This window comes from Ruditapes philippinarum, unplaced genomic scaffold, assembly GCF_026571515.1.
Source record: "Ruditapes philippinarum isolate M1 unplaced genomic scaffold, ASM2657151v2 ctg10442_1_1_1_1, whole genome shotgun sequence".
In the NCBI taxonomy this organism is placed as follows: Eukaryota; Metazoa; Mollusca; class Bivalvia; order Venerida; family Veneridae; genus Ruditapes; species Ruditapes philippinarum.
In genome coordinates, this window is record NW_026866150.1 from 9,120 (window position 1) to 23,369 (window position 14,250).

General features: G+C 30.7%; 1 protein-coding gene across 1 annotated transcript; it reads left to right on the forward strand.

Annotated features, from left to right (window-relative positions):
* Positions 1 to 1,238: 1,238 nt before the first annotated feature.
* LOC132731484 (caspase-3-like) lies at positions 1,239 to 13,662 on the forward strand. Its single transcript, XM_060717674.1, has 5 exons — positions 1,239 to 1,832; positions 9,582 to 9,835; positions 10,352 to 10,527; positions 10,938 to 11,073; positions 12,485 to 13,662. Exons 1-5 carry the CDS (start codon positions 1,648 to 1,650, stop codon positions 12,733 to 12,735), a joined length of 1,002 nt encoding a protein of 333 aa, XP_060573657.1. The 5' UTR covers positions 1,239 to 1,647; the 3' UTR covers positions 12,736 to 13,662.
* Positions 13,663 to 14,250: the final 588 nt, after the last annotated feature.

Consider the following 14,250-nt stretch of genomic DNA (forward strand, 5'->3'; position numbering starts at 1 on the left):
GCGTCTACTTAATTTTCAGCAACATCAGCAGCCCAGCGACAAAAGGCAAATCTCTGCACTTGGTCAGTAATGGGTTATTTCTGCATGATTTGAATTTTGTATGGAACCAGTTTCAGGTCATTTCTAACTATGGCGTGGATGGACGTTTTCGAATCTTGTCTCAAAAGAACATCTCCTTACCGAAGCTTTAGGACTCTCACTTAACAAATCACAAAGAGAACTCACATTTCCTTTGCTTCTGCTTGTTCTTGATCGACCAGATTTCGGAGCATCAGCAACCGATCCGAACTGTTCAAACTTGCTCACAATTGTGTAAATGTTTTATCTACTCACAATCGATTTCTTGAATAAATACTTTAACACTTTGATTTTCGTAATATTTTTTCACTGGAAAATACGCTGATCTGGCGTCAAACGCGCCATTTCGAAAAATATGTAATTTCGGAAATGACGTCAAGACGTCAAAACGTTCTAATTTTAGTATTGTTCATTTAAAAAATTGAATATAAAGCATGAATTTTCAGATTTCAAAGTGTTACCTTTCTTTTGGGACACTCTGTACCTGTAGTCGGTCAGTAGCTGACAAATTATGGTCATTAAATTAATTCGCCATTCCTTAATTTAACGGTTAATATGTTATTATATAGCATGTATCAGTGTTGTGTTTTAAACAATCTTGCAAAGAGGTTACTTTGCATGGCGACCTTCTTCTCGTCAATTCAGTTTACTTCAAGTAATGTGAGTGTTTTTGTCAAATAAAGTACCCTAGTGATACACACAACTGTCTCTTTCGTAACAATATAAATTCTTTATTTTATGTTGGCAATATGTTGTACATACATATGTAACTAGTTAAACAAAATTTTACTTCCTATCTAACCAGCTCAAAAAGAATGAAGATGGACAAAATAAATCAATGATTTGGTTTGTGACCAAATACTGAAATTAATTTCAAGGTGCCTGTTAGTTGATCATGGTGGCTAGGCGTTATTGTTACGGTCTTATTGATCCAATTTTGCAGTGGTTCAAGTGGCAAAACCATTTATAAAACACAACCTCAAAACAGTTATGCAATGCATTGTAATGATTTGAACAAAAATGGACCCGCGGTTTAGTAAATGTCACACAGACTGTTGCTCTGCTAAATCATCTCATAGCACATTTCAAACTTTTCCAATATTTTGCAATTCTGTTGCGTCCGGCATTAACACATCACACCGCTATGTGAGCAAAATTTCTCTTTGATAAGTTCTTGGCGGTACACATATTGCGACGATGGGTTACATGAGAGGAATAAACTGTTAGGAAAATTAGGAGACATACTTATTTTTGTTCTTGAATATAATGTGATGTGATAAAGGACAGCTTTCTGGCGTTGCTTGATATATTATTTGCTGATGGTATTGCCTTATATGTGTCAAGGATTCTTTTAATTCAGAAATTGCGGAATGATATTGTCTTATTTGTTTCTTGAATTTTTGTTTCAATGAGCAACATTCATTAATATCTGATACGTGTCTCTATTCTCTATTAAGAGGTTAGATTAAGTTTGTTCATTTTAATTATACGCAATTTGTTTCACTATGACAGTAATGGAATACCATTGTAAATAACAGTATTTGATAGTAGAGTTTTAACGTTAACGGAATGGATAGAGAATACCCTTCTTCAACGGAACTAAGCGTCGAGTGGGACGGATCACAAGCGTCCCTTCGAAATGAAGGATTAAGTTTACATGGTTCAAATCAAAGTCTGCAAATGTCGTCTGCTTCACCTCGTCTGAGTCCTATTTCAAACGATTCAACATCACCTTATCTATTGCGGAAAGTTAGGTAAGGTCTTTTCTAAAAAAACTTATTGACTTTGAAGTTTATAAAAAACAAAGAAAACAAAATAATGGAGACAAATTTTTGTAATATTTGACAGTTTTTTGACCAATAAATATTATTAAATTTTGATTAAGTTTATATATTTTTCTTTAAATAATAATCGTTTTAGTAATTTTGTACAAATAGAACATTTCAAGAGAAAGGGAAATTTGTATTAAAATAGATTTAAAAGAAATATATACTTACAATATGTCGACATTGCCAAACTCTCGTTTTACGGTTGTTAATGTGTAGTAGGCACAGAAATTAATTATTATGGAAAGGCAAGATTCTGAAACTGTTATTTCTATTAAGATTGTTTTAACGATTTATCAAATCAATTTCATGTATGTAATAAGATGATTTTATTAAAACCATTTATGCCACACACAGTCTTTTAGATTTATCTTACAAAATTCAATAGATCATGCTGTAAAAAGGATTTGAAATATTGAAAAAGATGTTAGAGACATTGAAGTCAGCACGTATTTCTTTTACAGAAACTGATAAGTTTGTGTAATATATTATGCTTGAAAAATCGAAACTAGTCAAATTGCAGTAAATTGTACAACAAAGATCCCTTTAACAGCAAATTATTTCAGGCACAAACAAATCAATAATAAGTTCAGATTTTAATAATTATCTAATAGCAATTCTAAATTTAACATCTTAATCATTAAAATAAAGCATTTCGCAGTTTTTTGTTCACATGACAATGATATTGCTTGTAGCAATATGGCTATGATGTTTTATAGCAATAAAAGATAACACGAACAGATCTAGTGTTTCTTTAAGTCGTGACATTGTTAAATGCTATATTGCTTATTGAAATTTTAATCGCAGTAACAGATGATTTTGTTTTGAAAAAGTGCGAACATTTATTTTATCAAATGGAGTCATTTATATTCCGAAAGGCTGTTCACAGCATTACACTTTAATTGGTATTAAATTTATCATTGAAAGTGAACGTAATGTGCATGTCGAGAGTTACGATATCACATTCGATCAAACGAAATGATAAAACTAGCTTCAAATTAACTGGGAACCAGTCAATGTCAAATTGCAAATTGATGATATATATTTATGTCTGGTGAACATATATATCTTGAAGAGCCAGGAAAACATCAACTACACGGAAATACTTGATAAGATATAATGTCAGTCCTGGCGCTATCCGTCAATGGCCAAAAGTCTCCTACGTGAGCACACCAATACAGTCGGACGATTAATGGTATTGGCAAACCAATAGTAGATGACATTGATTTTTTGTTACATCTAAAGAATTGTCGTCGGTCTTTGTTGTTCCTGGATGTCGATCGTCTTTTTCTACAATTACGCCCAATTTAGTTATTGTCAACTAAATGCAATTAGATTGATTTGATTGTTTAAGTATGAGATGATCATATGAGGTTGTAGAAAGTTTCTTTATGTGTTTTCCGAATGCTGTTGACAACCATCTTTTTATGAAACAATGAAGTTATTTATGAATGTCCTGAGTTACACGTCAAATGTTCAAGGTTGAAGGTTGAAAGTGTTTTTACGTTGTTGTTGTTTTTATTTCTATTGATTTTTACAAAATATCAATATTATATTATATACTCAATCTGAAATGTATCAATGACAAAAACGCACTAGTGTGCCTTTCATTTACAAGTATATTGGCGAATTATCTTAACAAGCTATACATGTATTTAAATGACAAGCATTTTATAATATGTGAAAAATTAATATATTCTATCCGATATTTTGAATTTTAAAAAGTATTAAGCAAATATTATGTAAATATGTAATGTGATGTATACATATGAACAAACTTTTTTTTATGAATTATATACAATACAATATTGATACATATATAATATATGTTCATATAGCTTTACTTTCTGTCTCAATTTCTGTATTTAAATACAACGGTTGGGAAAGCATTATATGCGGGCTTTATAACATTTCTACTAATTTGATGTAAATCTCTACAAACTGACAATATCACATGGTATATTCAAACCGAAAAACGCTGAAAAACGACAAAATTACCGCTTAAAGGGCTTTTTGTTGAGCATATATAATATCAAGAAATACGCAATGGTTATTTTACATTATACTACGTTGTCATACCATGTGGTAGCAACATATAACATCTTTTCGTGTTATGTGAAAAGTTTGGCTAAGATCTCAAAAAATTCTTCCAGACAGATTTTTTCTATTATGATACAAAACAAAGTTATTTAACTTGTTTTGTCGTGAGAGGAATATGTCTGGATCGTACGATAGTAACAAGGTATTTTTGCACTGGATATGTCAGTATATAAATCTGCAGACGATTCAAAAATGTGTAATAGTTACATTGACTGTAAGAAATGTTCAATCTGCGAAAGAAAATTACTACGGAGGGACAAAACCAGGCTTTTTTGCTGTTTTTGTTAAATGTTTGCCATACTAAGTCTGCTCAATTTTGCTGTACAACTTTTTGAAATACATAATACTGATTAAACAAGATAAAAGGTTAAAAATGGTCTGTGTTTGTAGTTAAGGACAAATCAAATTATTTTTAGAATGTTGAAAATATGTAAACAGTTTCAAAATTTCATGCTTTAAAAAGACGCACATTGCATTGAGTGGTAAATGGTGGAAGTCGATAATTTATAATTACATGTATGTTCGATAAAACGATTTTACTTAGAAACGCTCAGTAAGAAATCGATTATCATGAACATCCAATATAAGCGTTCAATTGCCGCATCTCTCGATGATTAATTGAGTGATTTGTCTTGAGCAAGTAGTTTATGATCAAATTACGCGGTGAATGTAAACAATAGCACCTTATTGTAACACGAGAAAAAGTCAAAGAGAGGACAGCTATTATTTGGAGGCAAAAGATGAAATGTGAAATTAATTAATAACGCTATACGGTTTATCAAAACAATGTCATAGGTTCATGGATTTGTCACAAGCAATTTATAGGTTTTTCTTTTGGTTTTAAAATGGTATTAAGTATTAAGTTGAATGACGGATCATAAAGTCGTGCCGTTTTTAACTTAATAAATTTTAATACAATAATGACCATGCACTTGTACATGTATGTTTCAAAAGATTGAATAGTACCATGTTTTATTTTTATCAATATAAAAATATCGTGATACATCATTTGACTTCTGATCAAACAAATTGAAATTTATCTCGTTGGTTCTTACCATAATACCAAACAGATTGGGGATAAGATAAAACAGCAAATCCGAATACCGGTACTACACTTTCTCTGAAACAAGTATCTTTCTTAACAGTATATGTTTCATTATCATCTAAAACAAATTTTACAAAAAAATGGTTAATGTAGAAATCTAACCTACTATTCTATAAAAGATCAGTTTAGTTAATTTATACTGTAAGACACTTTTGAATCTGAGCAACACCGCACAACTTCGTGTTGGTTATAATCGATTTTGTCTGTTTTCCGATACTTTCTTAATAATTGTAATGCGTTGTGACACATTAATATGTCTAGTTTAAATTGTTTAAAGAATTACTGTAATGAAGGGTGAATATTTTGGTATTTACTGAAATATTAAACTGCACGAACAATAACATCCCTGTCGTATCGGGTAACCTGTTTAAAACAAGTTTGATTGCAGATATTTTCAAATTTTTTTTTTTTTTGAGTTAATGTGATTTTTATGCTAAACAAATGTAGTAGCAGACCTATGCTCGACATATTTATCGTATATTTTGAATCTGAAACCGAATGAATTACCTCGGTCTGGCTTTGTAAACTGTAAACGAGAATATATTGCATATACTTAATGTGATACAAGACATTTTTATTCCTCGACATTTGGTATTCATACTATTGATAAGCAATTTATAGCCGTGTTTCTTTACATTATTCATAAATGTCATCGTACATAAGGATACACATGTCTATCACTTTTTGAGATTAATGATGTTGGAGAGATGAGTCCAAATCAAGATGCATTACTTGAGCATCAAAGGAGTATTTCGGGACCCAACAAAGAAATTCCCATTTTCTTTTACATCAAATAAGTTGAAGGAACTGATATCTTTTATTACTTTTGAACCGAAACATTGCCCTTCATAGTCAATGAAATAATCCTTATTGTTCTGCCAATGTTTATATACTTTTTGTTTGCAATTATGTCAAATTAAAACCTATTTCAATATTAATTTAAGAAATGTTGATTATTTATTAAAACAATTCCTACTATATGTTTGTTGTTTTGTGAAAAATTCAAATTTGATTTCATATTAAAAATACTCTCTTTAAATGACATGTTTCGTAAGCAATCACAAATTTCTGTTTTTTAACAGAAAATTATGTTTTTCCTTTATCTAAAACTGTTTTGCATTAGACCAAGAATGAAAGCTATAGTAAAGCAACACTTGTAAATATATAATATTTAAAGGCACAACATGCTTCGGAAACGAATTAATTCTTACTTCTTAAGAAAGGGCAAATATGAATTTTATAATGTTTAAGTAATGGTTTATGTAAATCTTAGATGATTGTTACCTGAAGAAAGTAGGAATAGATGTGAAATAATTTGTCATTAAAGTAGCAAAATGTGCACAAAGTAGTATTTTGACTTCCATACACAATACTTATGCTTTATTGCAAAAACCCAACAAAAAAACAGATGAACAAGATGGTTCATGTAATCAGCCAACGAATGACTTTATGGATACCATAAAAGTTCACCAAATTAAAATACTTTTGAGAAATAAAAAAAAAACATTTATGGCCTTTAGGGGAAAAAGTTTAATTAACCAATGATTAAAATGGTACTGGTTGTATAAAGTTAATTGAAGCATCTCAACCAAGGCGTTGTTTTCTTTCCCAAATTCAGTTTTATTTCTTCAAGAGACATTCCCCATCTTCGTTTTTTTCACTATAAAATATCAGTAAAATGTCTGTTGTTTTTATTCTGTGTCAACATTTTGATGTAATTACTGCAAATAACACGATATATAATTTGACAGAATAAAGAAAAACAGTTGTTGTTATATGTATTCTTGGCTACAGAAACGTCAACAGCAGTCAGATTATTATTGTATGAGACAAAACAAAAACCAAAAGATTTTACTGTGAAATATAAACACACAAAATTTTTTTATGTATGGCTATGATGAATATTACGTTAGAGCAGAATTTAAATAATTTTCATGTCAAACTATTATTTTGTATTACTAATTCACCTTTGATAGTTTTCATTAACTTGATAAAGGAAAGGCGCTTATAAAATGTTGCCAATATTTTATCTTCTTGGTGCTCGGGGGTTGATAATGTTCTTCTCAATCAGACAGAGCCACGTCGCTCTATTACATGCTACATCGTTGTTATTGCTCTTGCTTAATATTCCCTGAAAGGAATTAACAATATCAAATATCTTCGCAGTGCGTAAAAATAAAGCAATGCAGCATTTACTTTTGTAACCTGAACTTTAAAAATATAGAAACTTGCAGCTTTATGTCTTGGTTGTATTTATGTCAAAAGATGAACGAGATAAAGCGCATTTATGTCCTAACTTCCTCTTCTTAAATAAGGGTTTTAAGTGTATCTGCCTATTAAGAATCTTACAATATTTTTGATAGCAGAAAATAAGTTATTTTTCAAATGTAGTACTTTGATATTTCTAACAAAATAAGATATAAATGATAATGCTTAGAATCATATTGTTTGCTTAAGTGGTTTATCATGTACCTTTAATGTTTGAGTCTGCAGCATTATACCATTATCGTAGTTTATACAGAATATGTTTTTATTTGAACCAACCAGTACCAAGCAATAAGTGTAAAGTTTCTTGCTCAATTTTATTGATTTGTAATACGGTTAGATTTTAACATAATCTTAAGTTATCTTGTTTGTTTAACATAACACTAGGAATAGTGTTTTTGTCTGATTTTGGTTTTTATAACAATAAATGACGACTTCTCCTCAATATCACAATGTATGTTTTTTCTGCGTAAATTTTCATTGCTTCAGATATGCTCTTTGCTTCAGATATCTCTATAAATAGTGTACAGTAATATTAATGTCAACCTCTCACGACATGGAATAATATTCTACTCACTTTATTATTTAAACCTTCAAAAGTAATAGAAACAAATGTACTGTGATTTTATCATTTTTATGTTGTAAAATAACAAATGAAAAAAATACACACGAGGCGTGACATTTGCTCTGATGTAAATATCATTTTCAATCAGAGTGGCAATCTCGTATGCAAGGAATTAGGTAAATTGGCCTATCATTTAAATTTTAACATATGACACATTTTTCTGTCAAAGTTAAATTGTTGTTAAGTATGCCTTTGTCAAAAAAAAACAATGACTATTTTTTTCTTTGTATTTATTTGTTACCTTGAAATGATTATGAATGTTATCTATAAAATGGTTATTATATTAAAATCAATCTGATTTATTTTAATTTTTTCTAAACTTAGAAACCTTACATTTAGTATTGATTGCACTTTCCAGCATTATATGAACAATGTGTGGTTATATCATTCGTCTGTTTCTTTAAAAAGGCAGAAACTTAGAAACGTGTTGAAAAATAAAATGAATCCTTATTATTTTGATGATTACTTTATCTTTTTACTATTAGGAATGTTAATTTGCCATATAATGAAACAATGGAAACAATGTGATTTTAACTTTCATCTTTTTTGAAAAAAAAACAAGATTAAAAAAAGCGTCTTTGTAAGAGATTTAATTTTATGAAATTATATATTTGCAATTTATAAGGTGTTACACAAAACAAATTTAAAACTGTTTTGAAGAAATTTGATACCATATACTATAATATGATATCCGGTAATTTGTGTGATGCCAAAAATGTTACATAAAATGTATTGTTTTACCGCATGGTTATCAGATACAAAGTACAATTTCTGTTTTTGTTAAATACTCTCACATTTACAAAATGCGGATTTAATAATATTTCATCGTATTTAGACACGCTCTTTGGAAGTAAGGTAATGGTCCATTCTCATGTTTATTGTGTATTTTTTACGCTTTAAGCTCGATCGATTACCAAGAAAAACTTCTTTTAAGCATAACTTATAGTTTAGATTTAGTTAAGAAGAAAACATGAACTAAAATAAGGCTCATTTATTGACAAATTGCAGTCATAACTATTGATTTATTAGGCTTTGTTTATATGTCCTACCAATTAATCCTATAGGTTACAGAGACAGCATTGTAAAGAGATTACTTGTTTGGTTGCAGGGTATGATCGATTTTCATTTCATTTAATAAATATCAACTGATATAATGTTTTCATGAAAGACAGGAACATATTAAGTGCTCTTATGTGCACGATACAAAATAAACATCGACTATTCACCAATGCAAAAAATAGCTTTTCCTTTTCCATTATGTCGTCTTTAACATCTTTTGTGTTGAAACAAGTTAAGTTCGCCAGTATATGGTACCGAAGGCAGTACATTTTGAGAGTAGTAATATTTATGCTTTTAGAACGGTCTTCTTTCCTTCATATTTTGACATACAAAATATTGTACTTGTTTCTGTGTGTTATTTTATCTAAGTAAACAGACTAGCTTGTGATAATATTTTTTCTTTTGGATAAAGACACTCAAATTCTGATTTGAAGCGTATGTTTTCAGCCCGTTAGATCGCGCAAAAATACTTCATATTAAACCGGAACTACTACATATTTTAACAATATAATGTTATTTTCAGTGCAGACAAAGACAAACACCATGTCCGTCCTGGAGCGCAGTCAGAGCCTAACGAATATAATTTCAACTACCGACGACGCGGAGTATTTCTGATATTTAACAACAAACATTTTCTCGAATCAACGGGACAGCTTGAACGTGAAGGCACAGACGTAGACGCTGAAAGATTAGAAGAGCGCTTTCAGGATACTGGTTTTGAAGTTCGAAGATACGATGATGTCACGTATGCACGCATGACAAAACTGATGCAAGATAGTAAGTTATATTTGCTCATTATGGTAAACCTGGTAATTCCGACTTTTATGGTAAATTCCAGACAAATTCGTTATATTGAAAACAGCTCTAGTTAAAAAGCTATCGCATGCGAGTGCAGATTACCTCGTGACTTTTAGAGACACTTTATCGGACAGACGCAATAATGACATGTTCTACATTCATGTTAAATGATTTAAAGTAATCAGTTTATGTCTGAAAGACTCAAGATGAATTTAAGCAGACACACAAACACATGGAAGAAATTTTGGAAGTATAATGCAGGATAAACCCATAAACATATCAAAACAATATTCATATATTCATGTTCTCCAATGTTTTTGTCATTGATAAAAGCCTGTACTCATTATTTCATTATTTAACGTTTTGTAATCATTTTATATTATAAATTATCCTTTTCAGGAGAATACGTTTTAGCCTAATCTAAACAATCAGAAAAAAGCTAACTGAACTGTTTTATGACATCCTGATTAAATTGTTTTAAATTAATTGTTTCAGTTGCATCATTGGACCATTCAGATTGTGATTGTTTTGGATGTGCCGTGTTAAGCCATGGGCGAGAAGGTTACATATATGCAACAGACAAATTAGTTCCTCTAGAAATGCTCACACAACCGTTCAAGGGAGATAAATGTCCTTCATTGGTTGGAAAACCAAAACTTTTCTTTATACAGGTCAATCAATTACCTTATGATATTATAAACAAATATATGCATTATAATTTTAACATATACCGAGTTCAGATAAGGTTGATAAAGGGTTTATATATGTAAACATCTTGTTTGTGTTTTGCTCTAAGCGTGCACACACCCACGACTTCGCGCTATAGGACATAATGAATTCTTGGTACTCGGTTTATTGCAGGACTAAGAAGAAAATACCTTATTTAATATTAAATTTGCCAGAATGTTTAAGATAGTGTCTCTCGGAACTTAAATACTTTATATTTCACAATCAAAATATTATAAGTTTTTGTAATTTTAACAATAGACCGCAGGTCTTTGTTGCTGGATCATGTCGGGTTCCGTTCATTGAATGCCACCTTTCCCTGTTGATATTATCATATTGTAGTACTACTTTTCAGGCGTGTACAGACAAACGGACTGAACATAAACGTGCCTCTCCATCTCGTTTTGTTAACGGTGCCCAATCTACACATATTGCCAGCAGGAAGGTTCCGGTTGAAGCTGATTTTCTTTTCTCCTATTCAACTGTTCCAGGTAAAGCAATTGTGCAACGTCATTTTACATTATTTTTATACAAATATTTAATGACACTTGCTTTCAAACATGTTCTCATGGAGATAAAATGTCACGTGGTTTAGTTTGTTAACATTTGATATAAATGTAAATTGCACTACATAAATTTTAAACGTATGCCGATCGAAGTGTACTTTATCTGACACTCGATGAGATGGTTTCCAGGAAAAGATTTTGCAGATGCATCCAAATGTATATAATTTCATGCAAATATCTGATTTTGTTAAGCAAACACTAGAGGGTGTCGTCCGACGTAAATATGCACATAGCTTTTACGTCCAAAATACAACTTCTGATTCTATTTTGTTGTTTGCAATTTATATTTAAGGGATATTCCGAAAGAAAAAAACTATTTTACTAGTATTACCGTTTTGAAGTTTTATTCAATTTTGCATCGCAGCTATACGGCAGACATTATAGTCAGTTGAGACACAAGTCATAAATTCACGATCTGAAAATGTATCAACATTTGCGGAAGTATACGGCACTCGGAATCGTATTTGCAGATTTCTTTGTTGTTGTCAGGAAAGGGTTGGGGATGATGAAATATATTCTAGCGTTTCTGGTTGTCGGATATGTTTTTCCAGCTTTTACTGTGGCTTACACAAAAGAATTCCCCTATTAATACCTTTATCACTTTATTTCTAGATTGTTTGACTAAATAAAATTGGTAATAGGATGTCAATTTCTTGTCCTAAAAGCGGAGAGGTTTTGTCATGGTCAAGATGTAGATTTAACAAAGCATAATTGTTGTATTAACTATGTGTTTCATTTGACTCATAACACGTAAACTCGCATTAAACTAAATCGGTCCGCACGTAAACTCGCATTAAACTAAATGCGGTCCGATGTGTTATCCCCTACAATTACCCTTGCTTCTTCCTGTAGAAGTTTCTGAATAGTGGCAATAATTTGTAGTTGGTCACAAATCTTTGTCGCTCTTGTCTTGTTTTGTCCTCAAACGTTTTCGAATCAGCTTTGTAAAATAGAGAGAAATAAAGAATCCCTAAAGAACGCACAAAACGACAGAATTGAAAATGTTTTAGGCTTTGTTTGATTGAGCCTGTTCATGGACGACAATGGAAAATGCAAGTTACCGTCCTAGTAAAGTCGAGTAACTGTTATCTTGTTTAAATATATCGCATTTTACCGTGAAAATTTGTTAAGCACATAGAACTAGTTTAAATCGGCATCTGATATATTCCTTTATTTTGACCGTATCCCAACGACTCACCAGCAGTATATATATATACTCTTGTACTTTCGCCCGTAATCTTGTTCTTTCGTATCCGTTTGTAAGAGATAAAAGCTTTAGTAACTATTTGATTATTATAGAATACTTTTAATTCGTTGCATTATTCTTTTTCTTCAGGGTACTATTCATGGCGCAATCATCAAGAAGGAACATGGTATATTCAGGCGTTGTGTATTGTCATTGAAAACTATGGAAACAAAATGGAACTAATGCAAATGTTGACGCAAGTAAATAGGATGGTGGCATATGAATTTGAATCTTGCTCAGATGAAGAATTTACAGAGGACCTAAAACAGATGCCTTCAATTGTTTCTATGCTCACACGATATATTTATTTTAGACCTAAGAAACCAGATATTAGAGGGTAATGCTTCTGAATCAACTCGTAGTCTGAAAGTGTTGTTCAGTTACTGTATCGATGAGATGCAAACCATAAAATGATAAAACAGGATATTAATCAAATATGTTTTATCAAATTTATGAAGCCATTTTCGTTATAAACAAACACATTAAAGTTTGAACTCTTTTGGTCACATAAATGTTTACATACACATTCAGCTAGGGTAAAACAAAACTTATAAATTGTAATATTCAATTTGGAAATGTTTCAGTGATGTTAACCGAAAGACAGAGTGTGTCACGATTAAATGCTTATAAATGTAGTACAAATATATTATTGGAAGCTATGTCCATTTTAGTCACTTATAAGCAAGATTAATGCATTTGTTTAAAATGAAATGACAGTAAAACTAGTTATCAAGATGACTTTCCAATTCAGATGCACTGTCTTTGATAAATCTTGTTTCATGTTTTGTTATTTCAGAACGTGTATGGTATTGATTTTCTTGCTTTCTTGATTACATGTATAAAGAATGCCCTTTTGAGAAAAATGAGTAAATTTTACAGAGGTTTTCAGTCTATAATTATCTTAAAACGTATGATAACAATCATTTCTTTCCGTTCATATTTTTTATATTTGTTAACAACAGAATGCACTAAGATCAGACAAGGATATTTGTAAACAATCTTTCAGTATGACATATTACATATTTGTTATCTTCTTATAGATATACGCGTAATATTGACCCGTGATGATTTCTCACTAACATATATTATAGCATGCTAAACTTGATGAGTAATGGACATATTCTACAAAAATTTTGTTATGTCTTAAGGGTTGAAAACAAAAAAGCTGAACAATATACTTTGATAAGTTATTATTTCTTTATGTAACGATAAGAATCTTAATTAAAAAGAGATAATACACTTCGTGTTTTAATTTCGTTTTCATTATATACATTTATTATGTACATTAACCATGATAACGATTTGAATTGTGTTATTTGGCAACTTTAGTGCTAGGTTTTTTCGGGGAAAAACACACAAGCCCAACGAATATATATTAAAGATTCACTAGAATCTTTGTGATGTTTTTGATAATTTATGACAATGAAACATTTTAATATGTTTTCAAAACATTTGAAGCATGGTTTCTCGAAGGGTTGTTACGACTGATCATGACCAGTACACGTGTCAAAAGTAATATTATAGTTTAATTCATTACAAGTATCAGTAAATTAATAAAATTTTCGAGATAATTGATTTCATTCTCTAATCAAAACATTACATAACCAAAATAAAACAGTAAATATAATGCCATAAACATAACAAGTTTTTTGGACTTCTTATTGAAGTTGCTGCTGTTAGTATTAATCCAAATTATAACTAACATAACACTTAACACCACCTTAAACTAACATATTTGAGCCGCGTCATGACAAAACCAACATAGTGCGTTTGCGACCAGCATGGATCCAGACCAGCTGCGCATCCGCGCAGTCTGATCAGGATCCATGCTGTTTGCTATCAGTTTCTCTACTTGT

Coding starts and splice junctions, on each gene's coding strand:
- LOC132731484 (XM_060717674.1), top strand. CDS start 1,648: ATGGATAGAGAATACCCTTCTTCAACGGAACTAAGCGTCGAGTGGGAC. Junction 1,833..9,581: donor TATCTATTGCGGAAAGTTAG/GTAAGGTCTTTT, acceptor TGTTATTTTCAG/TGCAGACAAAGACAAACACC. Junction 11,074..12,484: donor CTCCTATTCAACTGTTCCAG/GTAAAGCAATTG, acceptor CTTTTTCTTCAG/GGTACTATTCATGGCGCAAT.